The sequence below is a fragment of the Brachypodium distachyon genome, chromosome 3 (genome assembly GCF_000005505.3).
Source record: "Brachypodium distachyon strain Bd21 chromosome 3, Brachypodium_distachyon_v3.0, whole genome shotgun sequence".
Lineage (NCBI taxonomy): Eukaryota > Viridiplantae > Streptophyta > Magnoliopsida > Poales > Poaceae > Brachypodium > Brachypodium distachyon.
Genome location: NC_016133.3, coordinates 34,376,594 through 34,394,769, shown reverse-complemented (window position 1 = coordinate 34,394,769; position 18,176 = coordinate 34,376,594). Strand labels below are relative to the sequence as shown.

At 41.7% G+C, this 18,176-nt stretch overlaps 3 protein-coding genes across 7 annotated transcripts; all 3 read left to right on the top strand.

The window, feature by feature from the left end:
• The first annotated feature begins 588 nt into the window (after positions 1–588).
• On the top strand, positions 589–4,338 carry LOC100835119. 2 transcript variants are annotated; one of them, XM_024460944.1, is made up of 7 exons: positions 589–1,034; positions 1,174–1,236; positions 1,913–1,981; positions 2,632–2,872; positions 2,948–3,137; positions 3,726–3,847; positions 3,946–4,338. In XM_024460944.1, the coding sequence occupies exons 2-7, from the start codon at positions 1,220–1,222 to the stop codon at positions 3,955–3,957; spliced, it is 651 nt and encodes a 216-aa protein (XP_024316712.1). In that variant the 5' UTR covers positions 589–1,034; positions 1,174–1,219; the 3' UTR covers positions 3,958–4,338. The 2 variants fall into 2 exon arrangements, with proteins under 2 accessions (XP_024316712.1, XP_024316711.1); XM_024460943.1 differs by lacking the exon at positions 589–1,034 and having other exon boundaries at positions 1,219–1,236; positions 1,913–2,018.
• A 1,587-nt stretch (positions 4,339–5,925) lies between these two features.
• Positions 5,926–7,643, top strand: LOC106866403 (receptor-like protein EIX1). The gene is made up of 2 exons (XM_024460942.1): positions 5,926–6,021; positions 6,114–7,643. The coding sequence occupies exon 2, from the start codon at positions 6,201–6,203 to the stop codon at positions 7,590–7,592; it is 1,392 nt and encodes a 463-aa protein (XP_024316710.1). The 5' UTR covers positions 5,926–6,021; positions 6,114–6,200; the 3' UTR covers positions 7,593–7,643.
• Positions 7,644–10,737: 3,094 nt separating this feature from the next.
• On the top strand, positions 10,738–15,105 carry LOC112271397. Of its 4 annotated transcripts, XR_002964276.1 has the most exons (7): positions 10,738–11,250; positions 11,354–11,410; positions 13,197–13,265; positions 13,753–14,009; positions 14,102–14,303; positions 14,496–14,617; positions 14,717–15,105. XR_002964276.1 is itself a non-coding variant. In XM_024460393.1 (6 exons), the coding sequence occupies exons 3-6, from the start codon at positions 13,950–13,952 to the stop codon at positions 14,729–14,731; spliced, it is 399 nt and encodes a 132-aa protein (XP_024316161.1). In that variant the 5' UTR covers positions 11,279–11,410; positions 13,197–13,265; positions 13,753–13,949; the 3' UTR covers positions 14,732–15,105. The 4 variants fall into 4 exon arrangements, 2 of the variants coding, with proteins under 2 accessions (XP_024316160.1, XP_024316161.1); XR_002964277.1 differs by lacking the exon at positions 11,354–11,410 and having other exon boundaries at positions 10,739–11,250; XM_024460393.1 differs by lacking the exon at positions 10,738–11,250 and having other exon boundaries at positions 11,279–11,410.
• Positions 15,106–18,176: the final 3,071 nt, after the last annotated feature.

Below are 18,176 nucleotides of genomic sequence, written 5' to 3'. Positions count from 1 at the left end.
ACGTAACACCCGCGGCTTGAACGATTCACGTATTACCTCATCTCTCCTTGTAAGTAGAAACCGATCGAATCAACGGACTATGGCCGACGAAGATCGACCGAGCACTACGGCAGACCAAGAGCGAGAGCAGCCAAGGTAATTATTCGATCTACAATGCCTTCATATGCTCCAGTCCTTTGTTTAATTAGGAACTTTAGTACCCCGTATCAGGTTTCCGATAGCTGCAATATTTAGGATCTTAACAGCTAGTTTGGCAATTTGAGGTTAGAATTGTGGAATTCATTTTGAATTTTAAAAACTAGCTTGTTTGGTTGGCACCGAATTGATTATATGAATTCAATTTGCAATTTCATGAAATAACAGATAACTAATCTCAATTCTTTTTTAAAAGCTATAGTTTTTCTAGAATTGTCTCTTACTCTACAATTTCACGTGGTAGACAAACATGATTTTTTAATCCGAAATTTCAATTCAACCAAATAAAATTCTACCAAAAATTAGATTTCATTTCACTTCTATAAAATGGTCGGCGACGGCGACCTTGTCATTGAGACATCGAGGTTAGCCGGTCGGTCGGCGATGTCAAAATTCCCCGGTCCCCACTCGATCACATTCTGGAACTCACTGGCGGCCCCCGACTAGGCACTCCCCGCCGCCACCGACGCCGTCGCGCGCCCGTCTCCCGTCCCCAACCGGCCGTCCCCAACAAGGCACTCCCACGCCGCCCCTCCCGCGTACCCGCCCGCCCAATTTTTTCACCGTAGTTCGTGCATAGTCTCCTCCGGCGCCACACCGCACTGCTCCGGATCGGTGGAACCCTCGAACCGCACCGGCCGTCGCAGGCGTGCTAGGAATGGAATTCTTGATGCTGTTCAGGATGCTTTATCCCGCGTCCTAGGACTAGGAGAGCCAGAGCCACTGCACTCGTCGTCTGCGGGAGAGGGGTCCTCTGGCTCGCATTCATTCGCGCCGTGGACGTCCTGTCGCGCCTCTGCCTTCTCCGCCGCGCCCCCGCCGTGTTCATATTCGCCAGAGTATGTGGATTATATTTTTGCCATTGCGAGCTTAAATCTCAATACAGTTCCATGTATGCCCAAATTTTATTTATCCATTTTGTTTTTATCTCTTTGACGTTGTTGTTGTGGTAACGAGAACATGTCTTACTTATTTCAGGCATGATGGTAATAAAATTGATGAAAGTGTTGGTGGAGGTGCTTCCATGACTTGCCAAGAAAGGTAATTTCCATGTATATGCCTTCTTTGTACTCCCTCTGATCCATAAAAAGTGTCGCCCATTTTGTACTAAGTTACTACAAATTTTGTACTAAGTGGGCGACAATTTTTATGGATCGGAGGGAGTATGTGTCACTGCTTAGAATAGTGGCTGAAGCACTATGCACCAGCGTCTGTTTGAAACCATTTTAAATCTATTTGGTAATTTTCTTCTAAAAGTATATGTGCAGGTATTATTTAGCGATAAGTTACACTCATATGGTTGTTTTCTTGGGAAGCACTGGTCTTCATTCCAATTAAAAGTCAAGAGTCCAACCAAACAGAGAATAGGATAGGAACAATATTTTAGCTCGTATTCCTAGCTTAGCAAGTTTTCTTGTATAAGTTTTGAATAACACTTAATAATTTAAGCACATATACATAAGTAGAATAATCTGGATAAATAGGATAGCATGCGTAAATTAGAAGAAACATTTTTTGTTTGTTTAAAACAAAAGATTGGAAATAAATAGGATATCCCGCTTTGCACAAGCGCAGCATTATGCGGACATGTAAGGGTCCACTTATAAGCCTTGAAGAAAGATGGATGGACTTGTTGACACTTCTATCTGCTCTAAATTTCTACAATCAAATCTTTTCCATCATAACTGTATGTTACATTTCTGGCCATGGTTTGCAGCGATGATCTATCAATATTTAAGCTACTGTCGGTGGATGATTCATATCCTGACTCCAAATCATTTGACGGGTATGCTCAATGCACATCCTGGCCTTCCTCAATATAGGTTGGGATTAGTTTATCCAACTATGTGTGCTTGTCTGCATAAGTACTTGTCATTCTCAAGTATCTCATATTGTGCTTGTCTGCATAAGTACTTGTCATTCTCAAGTATCTCATATTGAACTATTAATTCTCTTATGCTCTTTCCATTACGGGATATGCCTGTGTTCCGTTACATGGATTTAAATGCATAATGCAGCAAATAGAATGCAGTGCTCCAGGCATTCTGCATTTTGGCAAATATCAGCACATGCACCAAGCACATACACAGACAAAAAAATCGGCACAGCTCTCCTTTTATGTGCATAACCCTTGGTCATATACTTATATTCTCACTCAAAATGTTTTTGGATGAGATTTTTCCATTGGAAATTTAAATGAGAAATTTGTAATATTGTTCCATGTATGTCCAATAAGTTGTAGGCCATCGGATCAAGAACGTAAACGTGTGTTTCGGTGCCTGGTTAGATTCCCACCTTTGATCTGAACCATACATTCTTGATACAATGGCCTACAACGATACTTCGCAAGTTTGCACTGAATGAGAGTTTTGACTTGATACGTCGCTTGATTATGTTTTCTAAATTTTGTTTCAAATCATTTGTAATCTGTTTCAGTTTGGACGATGAGGACATCGGTAACCCTTTTCTTACCGATAGATTTGGAAATTTAACAAATTGGAGGTTAAATGATTTGGAGGCAGCATATGAAAACCACCTTGAAGATGAAGCAAGTAAACCAAGTATAGAGAAGAAGAAATATTCTAAAGAAGAGAAGATAAAGTTGGATAATGATTGTAAGGAACAATACATGAAATCTGCCTTACAGAAGTATAATAGTGAAGAAAACCTTGACGGGGTTTGTGTTCTTTTCCCTTCAGTTCTTTTTTTTAAGCCTTTTTTCTTATTATCATAAACAGAGAAATATTTTCAGGAGTGCTTTGTCTTTGATGAAATCAAAGAAGTTGTTTTCATTGTGGAAGGAGGTTTGGATTTCTATGAACACTACAACTTTACAGCTAAGCAGGGTGGTTCCACAATTCTATTTTTTGCTGAAGTGATCCCAGATGATGGAGAAACTTGCGATGTTCTCTGCTGCAAGCCTTTGGATTGCAATGACAAGGGTATGTCTTAAATTGCAGTATGGCTAATAGTATGGTAGTACTATGCAACGACTTTCGAACGAATGTGCAAAGATTTACCTTTAATATTTTAGGAACTGTTATTTATTTATTAATGAATAACATGCTAGTTTAGTAGTTTGTATAGTCAATTTGTTGACCTTTCGACGTGCTTTTAAATTAGATTGTCAAATGTGTAAAACCATACAAATTGACTCCTTAAGTGGGAATACTACTATAACAAGGGTATGTCTTAAGTGGCCTCAAGGAAGGCAACACCAGCCGGTGGTTGCGCCCGGCCAGCAATTGGAGGAGGTAGGGAGAGAGGAGGGTGAGACGACGATTACGGAGCAATGTTTGCATTTGGCGGAGGATGCATGGTTTCTGGTTTTTGGGATCATCTGTGGGTGAACAGTGTCTTTAGCAATTAACATGGTAGTTAACCCATTGTAGCTCATAGTTCACAACTTGTTACCAATTCATAAACTTAGTATGTATGGGTTATTGATATTATTGAGATTTGCAGGCTCTAGTTTTTCTCTCGTCATGATTTGGAAAGTAAAGCCCAAATGTTTGTTTATGTTTTTACAGGACCCTGCTTTGGTTGTAAGAATCAAGGTTCTGTGAGCTTGAGACATCCAACTGGCGAAGGTCTGTATGTTGGATGTCATGTGGATTGTGAGTTCCCATTTATGTGGGATAGTATCAGTGAGGTATATATTTTAAATCAAGTGACATCTTTTTCTACTACTCCGTATCTCTTTTACAAAATTTTCTATAATATGTATTTGATTGTATCTCACATTATCAGGATTCCGATTGAGAGGGATAACCTAGACGATCATAGAGAATGTCTGATGGTGGAGTTGGTCTTCAACTGCTTCTCATTTTAATATCTGATTTGATGCAACTTTTATTTGGAGGAGTCATCTGATATGTTACAGTAGCTGTAGTTACTTTTAGTATGAACTAGAATAATGGCCCGCAAGGGCATCATCTTCAGAAAATTGTCAATTATCAATCTTCATGATGTATTTGTATTTTATAAAATCGGCGTGGCCTGAACTGCATTTCATTGAGCCCACAGCCGGATTTGAGGCTGAACTGGGGTACTTCCAAATGGCCCTAATCAATAATAACATACAATATGTTTTTGGCACTTATGGGGAGTTGATGATATGATTGAGGCATAAGGAATTATTCATGACAAGGAGCTCAATACGAACCGATTAGCTAGTATTAAGTGCACAAGTTCTATGTATAAGCATGGGACATGCTTTATGTAATATAACGTGGTCATCATTTGTTTTCAACCCACCTTTCTGGAATATACAACATTTTAAGGGCCATTGCCTATTTGTCTTCATGGAAGTTCAAATAGTTACTCTGATAATCTGTACCAATCAAGTTGCATAATACAAGAATGCAAATGATTGCCATCATCATGTCTTTATCACTTTGAGATCAGCATTACCAGTGAGTTGAATGATTCAGCTGTGCCGTCTAACTGATACCGTATCCATTGTTACACACTTGATCATGCCTTCTTATGGTGTATTATATAGCGTCGTTTTCACTGCCATCCCTTTTCCAGTGAATGATACCTTGAGGCCGAGGAAAATGCTCATTTTGGTGCTTCGCTTAACTAAATTATTGCTTGGTTATTTGCATACTTTTGGAGTAGGCTGCACAATCATTTTAATAGTGTGTCGCTTTCAATGTTTTTTATTAACATATTTCAGTTCAACAGTATGTTATTCGATACATTAGCTATGTTGCAAGCATTTGTTTCCTGTCAGAAGTGTGGAACATTTAGGAAAAACTAGAATGCTCTGTTAACAGAGCAAGAAGATGCCTCAAATCCGGCCTTGGACTCGAACTTGGGTGGTAAGATTGTACACTTGCACCCACAGCTATCCTTAGTTGAAAAAAAAATTATACATGGCCAATGTTTTCACTGCTAATCTTCCATACCTAACAGCAATTACCAACTCAATCCTTACTATAATGATGTAATTCTTATGAAGTGAGAACCAGGCCAATGAGAAAGGTTGAAGCCGGCCAATGACTTGATCTACTTGTCTGTTGTGTCCACTCTCCACAAACAGGTTTTTACTCCAGGTTTTTCATTATATAAATACTTTGTTCCCAGGCCTTCTTCACTACAACCCCAAGCAAAAGAAAGTAAGAAACCTTGAATTATGATGGTAATCACCTTACCTTGTTTGCTACTTGTTTCTGTTGCACTGGCATTCTGTTGCCTAGCTGCAGCCAGCCACTTGATGCGGCAACAATGGCGGTCCAAGAGCTCGACCTTGTCGTGTCACTTCCAGAGGCGCCAAGCTGCTCATCGGCATTCAAGCAGTACTCTGGGTACGTCACGACAGACGAGCACCTCGGCAAGACACTGTTCGATTGGCTCTTCGAGGCCGCCGACAAGCCTGACGAGAAGCCACTGGTGTTGTGGTTAAATGGAGGTTGCTAACTAACTGTGTTTGCATTCAAAATTCAGAGACTTTGTAGCTGAAAGGTGTACGTAATCTAGCTATACATCGCGTATTTTTCTGCAAATTTTGCAGGACCGGGCTGTTCTACCGTTGGGTTTGGGCAGGCACAGGAGCTTGGACCATTCCGTGTGAAGAAAGATGTGCCTGAGCTTGAGTTCAATCAATATGCCTGGAACAAAGGCAAGTGCAAACTTACCAACACTAACATGTCATATATAACTATATAAGCCTTATCTTTACGGTAACATTGGAAGCAAGTAACTTACTGTCCAATGAACTTTCAGCTGCCAATTTGTTGTTCCTGGATTCTCCAGCCGGTGTTGGATTTTCATACACGAACACGTCATTCGAACAAGATCCACCGGGAGACAATTCAACCGGTATGTGTGCGTGACAGATGTGACTCTTTTTTTCTCAAACAAAAGTTACCCGGATTTCTGACCAAGGTGACATGGCATTTCATCTTTTGCAGCACACGGTTCATACACTTTCCTGGTTAAATGGTTCCAGAGGTTCCCCCAACACAAAATGAAAGAATTCTACATAGCTGGAGAGAGCTATGCAGGTCCGCCAACTTATTCATAGATATTTACTCCCTCCGATCCATAATAAGTGTCTCAGATTCACCCTCCAAATCAGCGGTCTCTATGACAGTCAAGCTGTAGGAGGTGAGATACGCTCCTCCTTGCTCACTCTGCGACATCTCAAGATGTTGGACCTCTCATTGAACGACTTCGGCGGCCAACCTATCCCGGAGTTCATAGGTGCTCTCCGGAGTCTCACGCATCTAGACCTCTCTTACTCCAATTTCAGTGGTCAGATTCCTCCGCACCTCGGCAACCTCTCGAATCTGCTCAACCTTCAGCTCAGCAATACGGCCGACTCGTACTTGCCTGATCTAGCATGGTTGTCGCGCTTGAAGAAGCTGCAGGTGCTTGGCATGTCTGAGGTGGACCTCAGCGCTGCCGTCGACTGGGTTCATGCTCTCAACATGCTACCTGATCTGATGAACATTGATTTAGATTCTTGTGGGCTTCGAAACAGTACTATGCTTTACCCGGTGCATTCCAACCTCACGTCGCTGGAGACCCTATACCTCAGTTTTAACCCCTTCAACACGTCTATGGGAGCCAACAATTTTGTTTTGGCTCTGACTAGGCTTCAGGAGCTCTCTCTGTTGAGCTGTGGAATCCATGGTCCTGTCCCTGATGCATTGGGAAACCTGACCTCCCTTCGAAAACCGAGTCTTCAAGAAAACCTCTTTGTTGACAAGGTGCCATCAACCTTCAAGAAACTGAAAAAACTACAAGTGTTCGAATTATCCAACAACTTCATCAGCATGGACGTAATAAAGCTACCGCATCTGTTGCCACCAGACGAATTGTTGAAGCTGCGCTTCGACAACAACAAGTTGACAGGGAGCTTACCAGCTTGGATAGGGCAGTTTAGCAGCTTGACCATAATTAAGCTCAACCACAACGAGCTTTCTGGAGAGATACCGATTGGTATACGAGAACTGACAAATTTGAGAGACTTATGGCTGAATTCAAACAACCTACATGGTACAATCAATGATGACCATTTCACAAATCTGACCACCTTACAAGTCCTGCTGATTTCAGATAATTCCTTAACCGTGAAGGTAAGTCATACATGGAACACTCCATTCAGCTTATATTCAGCAAGCTTTAGCTCTTGCATGCTAGGTCCCCAATTTCCAGCTTGGCTTATCCAACCAACAATTGAAACTCTTGATATTTTCAACACAAGCATACATGACATCATACCTGCTGAGTTTTGGACTTCTAGTTACCATGCGACATATTTGGATTGTCACGAAATCGGCTTGTTGGCATGCTTCCCACATTTTTTCAATTTGCTGGCTTGGATGTTTAGGATATCAGTTCTAACCAGTTTTCTGGTCCAATTCCATTACTTCCACAAAATATAAGCTACATGGACCTCTATGAAAACAATCTATCGGGTCCACCTCATTTACATATTGGTACCACCCGTATGCTTGTATTATAATCGAGTAAAGCGTGTGCTCTCCTAATTTAAAGAACAGAGTAGCCTCAGCTCTCCGCTGACAGTTTTGGCACACATCCTCAAGGAAAAAGGCTAAGGTCCAATTTTTCCTAATAAATTGATACGGGATTGTAATCATCGGCCAAAAAATAAATGGTATCTGTTTCTTATATTGCCAACCACCAAAACCACATGATAAATATCCACAATCATAGCACAGGTCTACCAGATAACTAGCATCGGGGACAAACGTCCAGGGAGCTACCAACAAACCAATTTGCGTAATATTAAAGAGGATCGACAATGATTTAACTTGTTCTGCAAAAAATCCATAGCAGTAGTATAAATGGAATAAAATCCTATACGACCCATTAGAACAGCGACCCAACCATAGATCGTTGGATCAGCAGATCCAAACGTGCGCAAATCCCAACTAGCCAACTCCCCCTGCTGCTCTCCACTGATCTATGTTGACCTTTCTATTCCTGTTAATCTGAGAACATAAATCTTGAAGGAAGTTATGATGTTTTCCCTGTTTGTTCTAATTTCTTTTGTAAGAACCTCGTTCCAATTTTATTACTTGAGCAGTTGGGCTAACCTAATCTGACTTCGTCAACTTCCATACGCAGGCTAAATTATAATAAACAAGCAACCCAAAATCCCTCCCAGATCCCATTTACCCGTGTTTACCATTCGGGGAGATCATACTGCATTTTTAGGTGGCCTGGCCACACTATATGCTCGCAGCAATGTTCTCCACAATAGTCAATAAACAAAGAACAAGCGAAAATTTCTGTTCTCTCAGTAATAGTCATCAGAGCATCTCTCTATAGCCTAGAGCAGAGCAAGGCCTGCCTGCAGCAGCTAGATGAGGCATCACGCTCTAGCCCTGGCCCCTGGCATATACAAACAATGCACATAACATCCCTCATTTTGAATTCAGAAACTGATTCCCTCCAAACAATATGAGGCTATGACATACAAAATACAACTAATGCAACCGAGAATTTACCAAAAATAGCTCCAGCATTTCAACAAACACATGGTGAGTATTGAGCAAAGCAATGCCACAGCTCGTACCAGGAGGGAGGGAGAAGTGGCAAAGTGGCAAGGGGAGCTCACCACACCAGTACAGGACCTTTCCTTCGAGGAAGATGACGTGCACGGCCTGCCACAGCGACTGCAGTATCCTGTCCTGTGACGGTGCCTATCGGACAGCCCGGCACGGTGATGGTCCCGCGCCGCCGCCGACGTGTGCGGGAGCAATGCGAGCGCGTGCACCCGCGCGCGACGACGCTTGCTGCTGCTGCTGGAAGGGGCGGTGCGTGGAAGTGAACGCCGCGGAGGTGGATTAGGACTGCCCGCCGCCGCCGCCGAGGCGCTCCGGGATGGCTGAGATAAGCTCACGTAACTGCAATACTGCATCGACAAAGCCTCAACTCTCCCCCTTTAGAAGTTGTAGGGCTGGATGTATGTATTTTCTTTCGTATACAAAGTCTTGTACTGTACTCGTAGTGTTTACAGTTACAGCGGACTCCAGTGTCCAGTCGGTATCGGATTACGTCTGTGCATCGGACCCAGTAATACGTATACTTGTATGTCTCTGCCAAAAAAGAAACATATACTCCGGTAGTAGCACTAACTTGCAGAAGGCACGGCCATATATATGCATGTCCACCGTGCGGCCGTGACCTTACGCGCACCCGTGACTTGCACCCGTGACGGAGGGAGTAGAAACCAAGCGAGCGAATCAACGTATTATGGCCGACGAAGATCGACCGAGCATGGCCGACGAAGGGCGAAAACCAAGGTACAGTACTTAATTTGCTTGATGCTCGCGCGCTTCTACTTTTAGTGGAGTATAGTACTCCGTAGTCGATGTTTCATGAGGTTGCTTTATGATCGCGCGGCAGTTTGAAAGCTATGCGAATCAGGGTTGTGCGATCAATGTATCGAGTACGGCTCAGCGGGGCCGACCGTACTGCAACCCAAGCGGCCCACAAAATTCCCCAACTCGATCACTGACGTCCTCGACTAGGCACTCCCCAAAGCAGCCATGCAGCTGATCCTTCGCCGCCAGCCATGGCCCAGCGGCACCTTGTCGCACATGAGACACCCCCGCGCAAAATTAATCTGGCTACGTGGCAAAGAAAACAACATGTTATCATATGCCATGTCAGATCAAACCCGCATTGACCTTACTAAACCGGACCGAGGATAGATTGTCCCGGTATTGCAAGTTGAGAGATGATGTTGTTCGCACCAGAAAACCGGAGTTCAAGCTGTCCAAATAAATTGTTTATTATTTCTTTCCTTTCAATTTATTTATCTTATTTATGTTTTTGTTTTACTTTTAGTTTTTTTAGTATTACAACACTTTGTTCAAACAATTTGCAAGATATTAGCATATTTTTTTATGAATAATTTTTTTTATAAGCATGGTGAACGTATTTTATAAATATTATTATTCTGATTTTTTTTGTAGTGCTGGACATTTTTTTGAACTATATATATGAAGACGTTTCATAGACCCAGGAGTATACTCTCTTTTTTCAATATTACGTGCTAGGAACGTTTCATATGAACTACGTACTCCGTACATGAACAATTCTTTGAAGGTACATGAACAATTTCAATAGGCTGTGGAACTATTTTTGGGAGTCACAGCAACATTTCTTTTTCAAACACAGACAATTTTAGTGATCCATGGAACAATTATCCGAGTTACACAGATATATCTAAAATCTTCTATATTTCAAGTATCTCAGTATTAAAAAAAAGACGATGTAGGTGAATCTTATTTTTAAATGAAATATCTAGAAGCTGTGAGTTTTTGAAAGTTTATCTTTTCACATGAAGACACACGTGGGCGTAGTGTAGGCCAAGCTCAGTCCCATCGATAATGTACACGGCAAAGAAAAACGAAAAAAGAACACCCAAGTTTGGGCCGCGATTTATAGCCCATATGGGGGGACTGAAGAGGCCCGTGGGCGTGTTTGTCAACACAAATCTAGGAGAGAGGCATAGAGTTCGCTCAAAAAAAAAGGAGAGAGGCATAGAGCCATAGAGGTACGGGCTACGGGGGGCACCCGGCCAAATTCCCTTTCCCCAATCAGGCACTCCGCAAGTAGCCATGAGTGGTGGAGGCCGCCGCCGTCGCCAGCCATAGCTGCCGCCCTCCAGTTGTATCCATGTCCATGTCCGTCACCGTCTACACAAGCACCACGCAGAGCACGTCGCCCCTCCCGCGTACCCTCCCAATTTAGCCTCCTCCGGCGCCGACCCGGGTCGATGGAACCCTCGAACCGCACCGGCCGTCGCGGGCGTGGTAGGAGTGGAATTCTTGATACTGTTCAGGATACAGGAATAGTACAGTCATTTTGTCCTCTTGCTACTGCTCCGGACTCACTGCATACGTTTGCGGGAGAGGGGTCCGACTCGCATTCGTGCCGTGGCCGCGGAGGACGTCCTGGCGAACCTCTTCCTTCCCCGCCGTGCCGCCGCGGTGTTCATATTCGTCAGAGTCATCTTTATTCTGCCCGCACTAGGCGACCTCGAGGGACATCACAGTCAACAGTGGTGTAAGAGGCGCTGATCATCCATTTTTTAACTTGCACTTCCTGATTAGGACTTCTAAAAGTTTTTATTAACTTGTCGTTTTATGATTTTTCTGCGCCGTATTAGGAATTCCAGCAATGATCCATTAACATTAGGGTCACCGTCGGATTTTACATCTGATAGGTATGTATAAGTTGCATTATGATCATGCTTTGCACTAATAGCAGTGTTTAGCGAACTGTGTTGACATAAAACTCGGAAGGAAGATAAAGGGACTTGCTAACGTTCCTATATTCCTTAGATCTAGATGTTCCGATGTTCCATCACAAATTCAAAATGTAGAGTGGTTTCCTGAGGCTGTGTTTTGTTTGAAGTTAAGTTATGTTAACTTTATCCCTGGTAGATCAACTTAACTATAGTTTTGTGTTAGCTACTAAATCGGTTAACTAAAATTACCGTTTGACGTGTTATTATTAATAAAAGATACATTTGGAAAATTTAATTATGATGGTTTAATCTTCGATTAGTGTAGTTAAAGTGCTTTGACTGAGTTAAATTAACCAAGTCTAATCCCAAGGAGCTTGGTGGGTTAAGCTTTTGAGTCCTGACCCACACCTTAACGCTGAACCAAACGGCGCCTAAACAATTATGTAAATAAGCATGTTTTACGACATCACCCTATAAAGTCCTATATCTTTTTATGTGATTATGTCAAGAAAAAAAAGTGAATTAGATGGAAGAAAAAGAGTGTGAATCGTCTGCTAAAACCCCGGTGAATCCTGAATGTTTCAATTAGAATTATTGGTATAACATGAGATCAGGTCTTAGGTTAATGGGCAGCTGCAAGCCTGCAAGTAGCACCCAGGCTTCGAAATGAAAATTTATTCTTGATTAATCACCTGATTACATTAATAGCAATGTTCAGCTATTTGTATGGCCTTAGATATCTGTTAGTCACAGCAAACGGAAAGAAAGTGGAGCATTTACTATCAGCAAAAAGAAATATATATTTTTACTATGACGCCATAAATCACAAATTTCGTCCAGGCATGGTAATTCACAACTAGAAAGAAATACTAATGGAAGAAGAATCCCTTCTCCACTTCATTCAGTCATTACAAGTCAGGTCTGGAACACAGATGATTCAAGGCACCGGTTTATTACTGATATCTGAAAGTAGTTTATGAAACCTTTCTTCTCTGAAGTATGACTTGTACGATTTGAATAACCACACAGTGCAACTTTTGTACAATTTGAATAACCACACATTGCAACTTTCGTACAGTTTGCATATTGATTTTTGATTTTTTGCATGTGTGACTTATAAAAGTATTGATAAGTTGTACTCATTGTTGTGTTTTCTTGAGAAGTTCTGATCTACTCCCTCCGATCCATATTAATTGTCTCAAATTTGCCCAAATATGGATGTATCTATGTCTAAAAAGCGTCTAGATACATGTAATATTTCGACAAGTAATATGGATCGGAGGGAGTACATTCCAGTTAAAAGTCCAACCAGACCTTGTTTACCAAATATTCTTGTATGGCATCCATATACATTTGATGATTAATCTGGATAAATAGGATAGCTTGTGTAAATTTTAAAATTTCTTCTTTAGAATAAAAGCCTGGATATAAGTAGGATACCCAAGCTTGCACAAGCAGCAGCATAAAGCGGATGCTTAGACTTGTAAGCATCCACTTAAAAAGCTCAAAGGAGGATGGATGGACTTGTTGAATTTTGTATCTGCTCTGAACTTCTATAATCTTCTGCTCTAAATTTCCTTAGAATAAAAGGTTGTATATGAATTGGACAGCCAAGCTTTTCACAAGCAAACATGTGGTGATCCAATGAAAAAGGCTCAAAGAAAGATAGGCAGGCTTGTCAACATTATTATCTGCTCTAAATCTCTATGATCAGATCTGTTACATCATAACTGTCTCTTACATTTCTGACCGTGATTTGCAGTAATGAGCTCTCAAGATTCAAGCTGCTGTCGGTGGATTCTTTACATAATGAGGTTGAATCATCTGACAGGTATGCTCAATTGCGCATCCTCAATATATGCTGTGATTAACTTATTCCAAGATGTGTACATGCTTGTTTGTATAAACTTCTGTAATTCTCAAGCCCGGGTTCCATCACATGGGTAATGGAGCAAATGTAATTTAGTGATAAATGATGCGCGCTTGTTTACCTAATCAAACTATTAAAATTCATGTATGATTTAGCGATATACTCTTTCCATTCCTAAATATAAGATGTTTTAGTTTTGTCCTTAATCAAACTTCATAAAGTTCGGCCAACTTTATAGAAAAATCTACCAACATGCAACTCTAAGTTAGTTTTGTTAAATTTTTCTTGATATATATCTATATAGTATACTTGTGTGATATTACAGAGATAAGTACATTTTCTATTAATTTGGTCAAGAAGTTTGACTTAGGATAAAGCTAGACATCTTATATTTAGGAGCCGAGGGAGTAATATTCAAGAAGTGTTGATATCATTACTTTTGTTTCAGTTCTAGTGTTGATTCTGATGAGGAGGATGATGGAGGTCTTGGTAATCCTTTTCTTTTGGATGGTTTTGGAAATCGAACAAAATGGAGATTAAGTGACTTAAATGCAGAATTTGATAATTATTTAGAAGAGCAAGCAAATAAGCCAAAAGAAAAGAAATCCACAAAAGAAGAAAGACTTAAGGACTCACAGTGATTGTATGGAGCGATATATGAGATCTGCTTTGCAAAAGTACAACATTGAAGAAATTTTTTCTGAGGTTTGTCTTTGCTTTCTCAGTTTTTGGTAACTTGTCATCTTGCATATATTTTTTTAATGCATGCAGATTATAATTTAAAATATATTTTTCAGGATATGTACTTTAGGTTTGATGAAGTTCAAAGTCAGAGCTGGATCGTGGAAGGAGAGTATGACAATCAGTTTTATTATCATTTTAATTTTGCAGCTACACAAGATAGGTCTAGAACCTGTATGTTTTTTGCTGAAGTAACCCCAGAAGATGGAGATGAGTTTGATATTGTTTGCTGCAAGCTTTTAGGGGATGATGATAATGGTATGCTTAAATTCTTTCTAACTGGATTTTAATTGTGACTTGTTAGATACAAAATTTATTTAATTGCCTTAACTACTTAATCACCATCTTGTGAATGTAGAATAAGTATGGACATTTTAAAGACTGTATATTCTTTTCTATATCATTCATTCTGAAATTAAATTTGAGACATGCCCACTCTTCTTTTTGAAGGACACTGCTATGGTTGCAAAAATGCACGTGCGGAGGGCTTGAGGCATCCAGCCTGTAGCAGTGTGTATGTGGGAGGCCATGAAGATCGAAAGTTCCCTTTTATGATTGACAGCGAGAGTGAGGTATTGCAAATTAAAGGAATATTCTTATAGCGAGTGTTTCGCATCACGTTGTCGGTGTTTTTCTGTTCTGTAGCACTTATTTTCGTTTAATGTTTTCAGGATGACAGTGATTGAGAGATTGATAGCTGTGGAGGACAATGATTTCGAGAGGAAACAATTTGGAATCTGAACTTGTGTTGTTCGTGTGTAATGATTTATTTGTTCAAACATTTAAGTGTGACGAGAGGGTACGGAGAAGACGCCCCAAGTCAAACTAGTATAGCATTCGGCATATCTGGAATGATGTGATATGATTTACAATTAGGATATTTATTAGTTTTCTCGTGCTTGTTCTGATGTTGGTGTCCTATGTCTTTTTCTATATAGATGCATAGCGTGCATGTCTTGTTTAGAGCAACTTTGGAAGAAAAAAGACATGTTGGTACTTTGTACGAGCTTTATTCGATGAACTGGGGCCTGTCAGGATGGCTCACTTAAGAGGCTCGAAATGGAGCTGTCAGGATCGGTCCATTCAGCCCGGAGATCCATTTTCCACTTCAGCTCATTGCATTTTGTTCCAATTGTCCTGTACGCTGGCAATTTCGCAAATAAAATCCTGTTAATATCCAGATATGTACCAATTTGGGAAATTAATTTTGAAAATTAACAGGGCTTTGTTTGCAAAACTGTCGGCGCCAGGAACGGAGTAGTACATTTCAATGGAGAGCCATTGGTATGGGAGATAATAAGAGCTGCATCTGGCGTATCGGGTCCACGATCGATGTCATTTAAGGGATTCTACCTTTTTTCCTTGTAAGTGAGGTTCTGCCTTTAAATGCAAGCAGCAGGTGCTATATTCAAATTCAGGCAACGCAAAATTGTTCGTTACACGCATGCAGAGGAGCTTGCTCTCCTCCCAAAAGGCTGAAATTTCGCCCGTGAAGCCTTCTTTTTTACCGTCACCGCTCCCTCAGTTGCGCTCGACTAGGCTCGTAGCTGACTAATCCGTGGGCTGCTAGCCGTTGGATTGAATTTGACGGTGGATAGAGGATCACAGGGCACGCTGTGCCTTTGCTCTAGGAGGCCACTGGATCTCGGTCCCGGTCCGTGGGTGCTTTCAGTAACTAAAAAAGGGTTGCACACAAATGTTTGTTTCATCAGAGATTAGAAATGCAATTCCAACCCGGGCCTCGCCCCTTTCTTTCCATTACTTTCGCAACCGAAATACAAAGTTCTCGACAACATAACAGGGGAGGAAAGTTTCTAAGGGTAGAAAAAGAACCCAAATAACCTACCATGGGACAAAAACCTGCCCTTACAACTACAACCAACCAAAAGTCCAGAAGCACTCAGCTCTCCATCGGTCTTGACACCGCAGCATCCACAGGCACCATCGGCGAACCTTCATTCAGATTGCACATCAACTGTTGAGTGTTTGCAATGAGCTTCTTGGCACCATCGCGCAGCATCCTAGCATTCGCACCCTTCTGTAGACCTGCCCAAGACAAAAGATATGTACAAGAAGCAAACACAATCTCAAAAGGGGTTCTGGGATGATATGCTTCAAAGGTAACTTGATTCCTACACTTCTAGGTTGCCCATAACACAACAGCCAATCCCACCACAAAAAACTTATCACCACTAGGGAGATATGCATGCATCCATGCAAAAAATTGCCACAATCAGGGGAATCTTTCCGGTTCTTCTTGAGCAAAACATCCCTAGTAAGCAATGTGCCGGGGCAGTAAGTTGCCCTAACCCTAATTTTTCCCTTTGATCATTTGACCGACAATAGCAATGTGCCGGGATTTATCATTTCTTCTCTGTCTTTGGCAGAAATCTTCCCGCATTCTACCGAAGCTGCTCAGGCCGCCGTGATTAAAGCTCGCGGAAAGAGGGATTCCTCCAAGGCATAGCCATCGGAGTACGATGTGGATGACTATCTCATCATCATCTGGACCCGTGTCAAGCCTTTGAAGGCTTTCGGGATCGACATGCTCAACACCGACATCCGCGTCTTCCGAGCTCTTTGGCCGGGAGAGGAAGCGCCGAGTGCCATCCCGGATTTGGCCAAGCGTCTCCTGGAGGTGGAGGACCGGCTTAGCGAGTGGCGGGAGTCAGCCGCTCGTGTCGGCACCGTCGAGGCATTGCCGTTCGTACTCTCTTGGTACGATGGCATTAACCTCGACGTGTTGCATTGCATGCGTGCCGGCTCTCCCTTCCGCTCGGATCCGGAATAGGTTGCCAAACGTCAAGAACGGGCCTACTCTTTCATCCAATATGCTGATGTGCATTCCTTTGTGGAGGGTCCGAGATCAGACATAGACGAAGAGGTGGCCGAGGAAGAAGAAGAGGACGTGGATGAAGAAATTGTCGCCGATTCACCTCCCGCCGAGACAGATGCTCCGAGCGCCGGCACCAACGATCCTACCGCCTGAAGTCTTGCTCATTGATGTCGGAAAAAACTCTTTAAAATAGTTAGATCCCCCAGATGCCGGGTGCAGATGTAAATACTTTGAAGTAGTCTCATTGTGATGCACAATGGTTTGAATCAGTTTAAGCCACTCGTTATCGAGCTCCCAGCCGAGTCACCGAGTTTATTTTTCTGTTGGTTAAATTATATGACCTCGGCTCTTTGTCTGCCTTGTCGGCGTTCGACGTATGAATCACGAAGTCATAGAATAGAACTTTCAAAAAATCTTAAACTCATGAAACACGCCTGGAAATGCCCGGTATAGAAAAGGAATGCTAGGTTAGAGAAAATAATGCGCATCTCGGCTCGCTCGTTTGTTTGTTTCCACAATCGCTTTTCATGTGTTCAATAACTTCGTACCCATGCTCTAGCTTGCCATGAAGCCGGGTTGCGGACAACAGCTAAGTCATAGAGGGAGTTTTCAGCACCGACACACTACTAGACCGACATAAGATTACACAATCAAGCCAAGTTTAACACGGGGGTACTACTTCGACTATTCTATTACTTCATCCGATCCGTAATAAGTGTCTCAGGTTTAATACAACTTATTACTACAAAGTTGTACAAAACCTGAGACACTTATTATAGATCTTAGGGAGTATATAATTAGCTAGCTAGGCTTCATCATATCCTGAAGCTGGTCATAGTGGGGAGTAACATAAGCTACTAACATGCATATATTACTAGTCTATGTTATTACTTCAATAATGGGTAGTAACATATTTCTGGTAACATAGAAGCCTTATTTATTAGCTTTATAGACTCATTGTATCTTGGGAAGTGTGATGTGATGGTAACATATCTAGTTATCCCAACCCTCTCTTTCCTCATTAATAACATGACACATCACCAAAATTGCTTTGTTGGCACTCTAGTTACCACTTTTGTTACTCCCAGTATGACTAGTCTGATAGGAATCCCACAAATCATGGTATTGTCTGAAGCTTGAGAATTCCAAAAGCTCAAGCAAATAATATCTCTTTTTACATATTGTAGTGGTGCAAATTAAGCGGAAATTCAATGTGGTGGTGAGAACGTTTGGGGAAAAATGGCAGTGAGGAACGTGCCCTGGATGAAAAAAAAAGAGAAAAGTACTATTTTAAT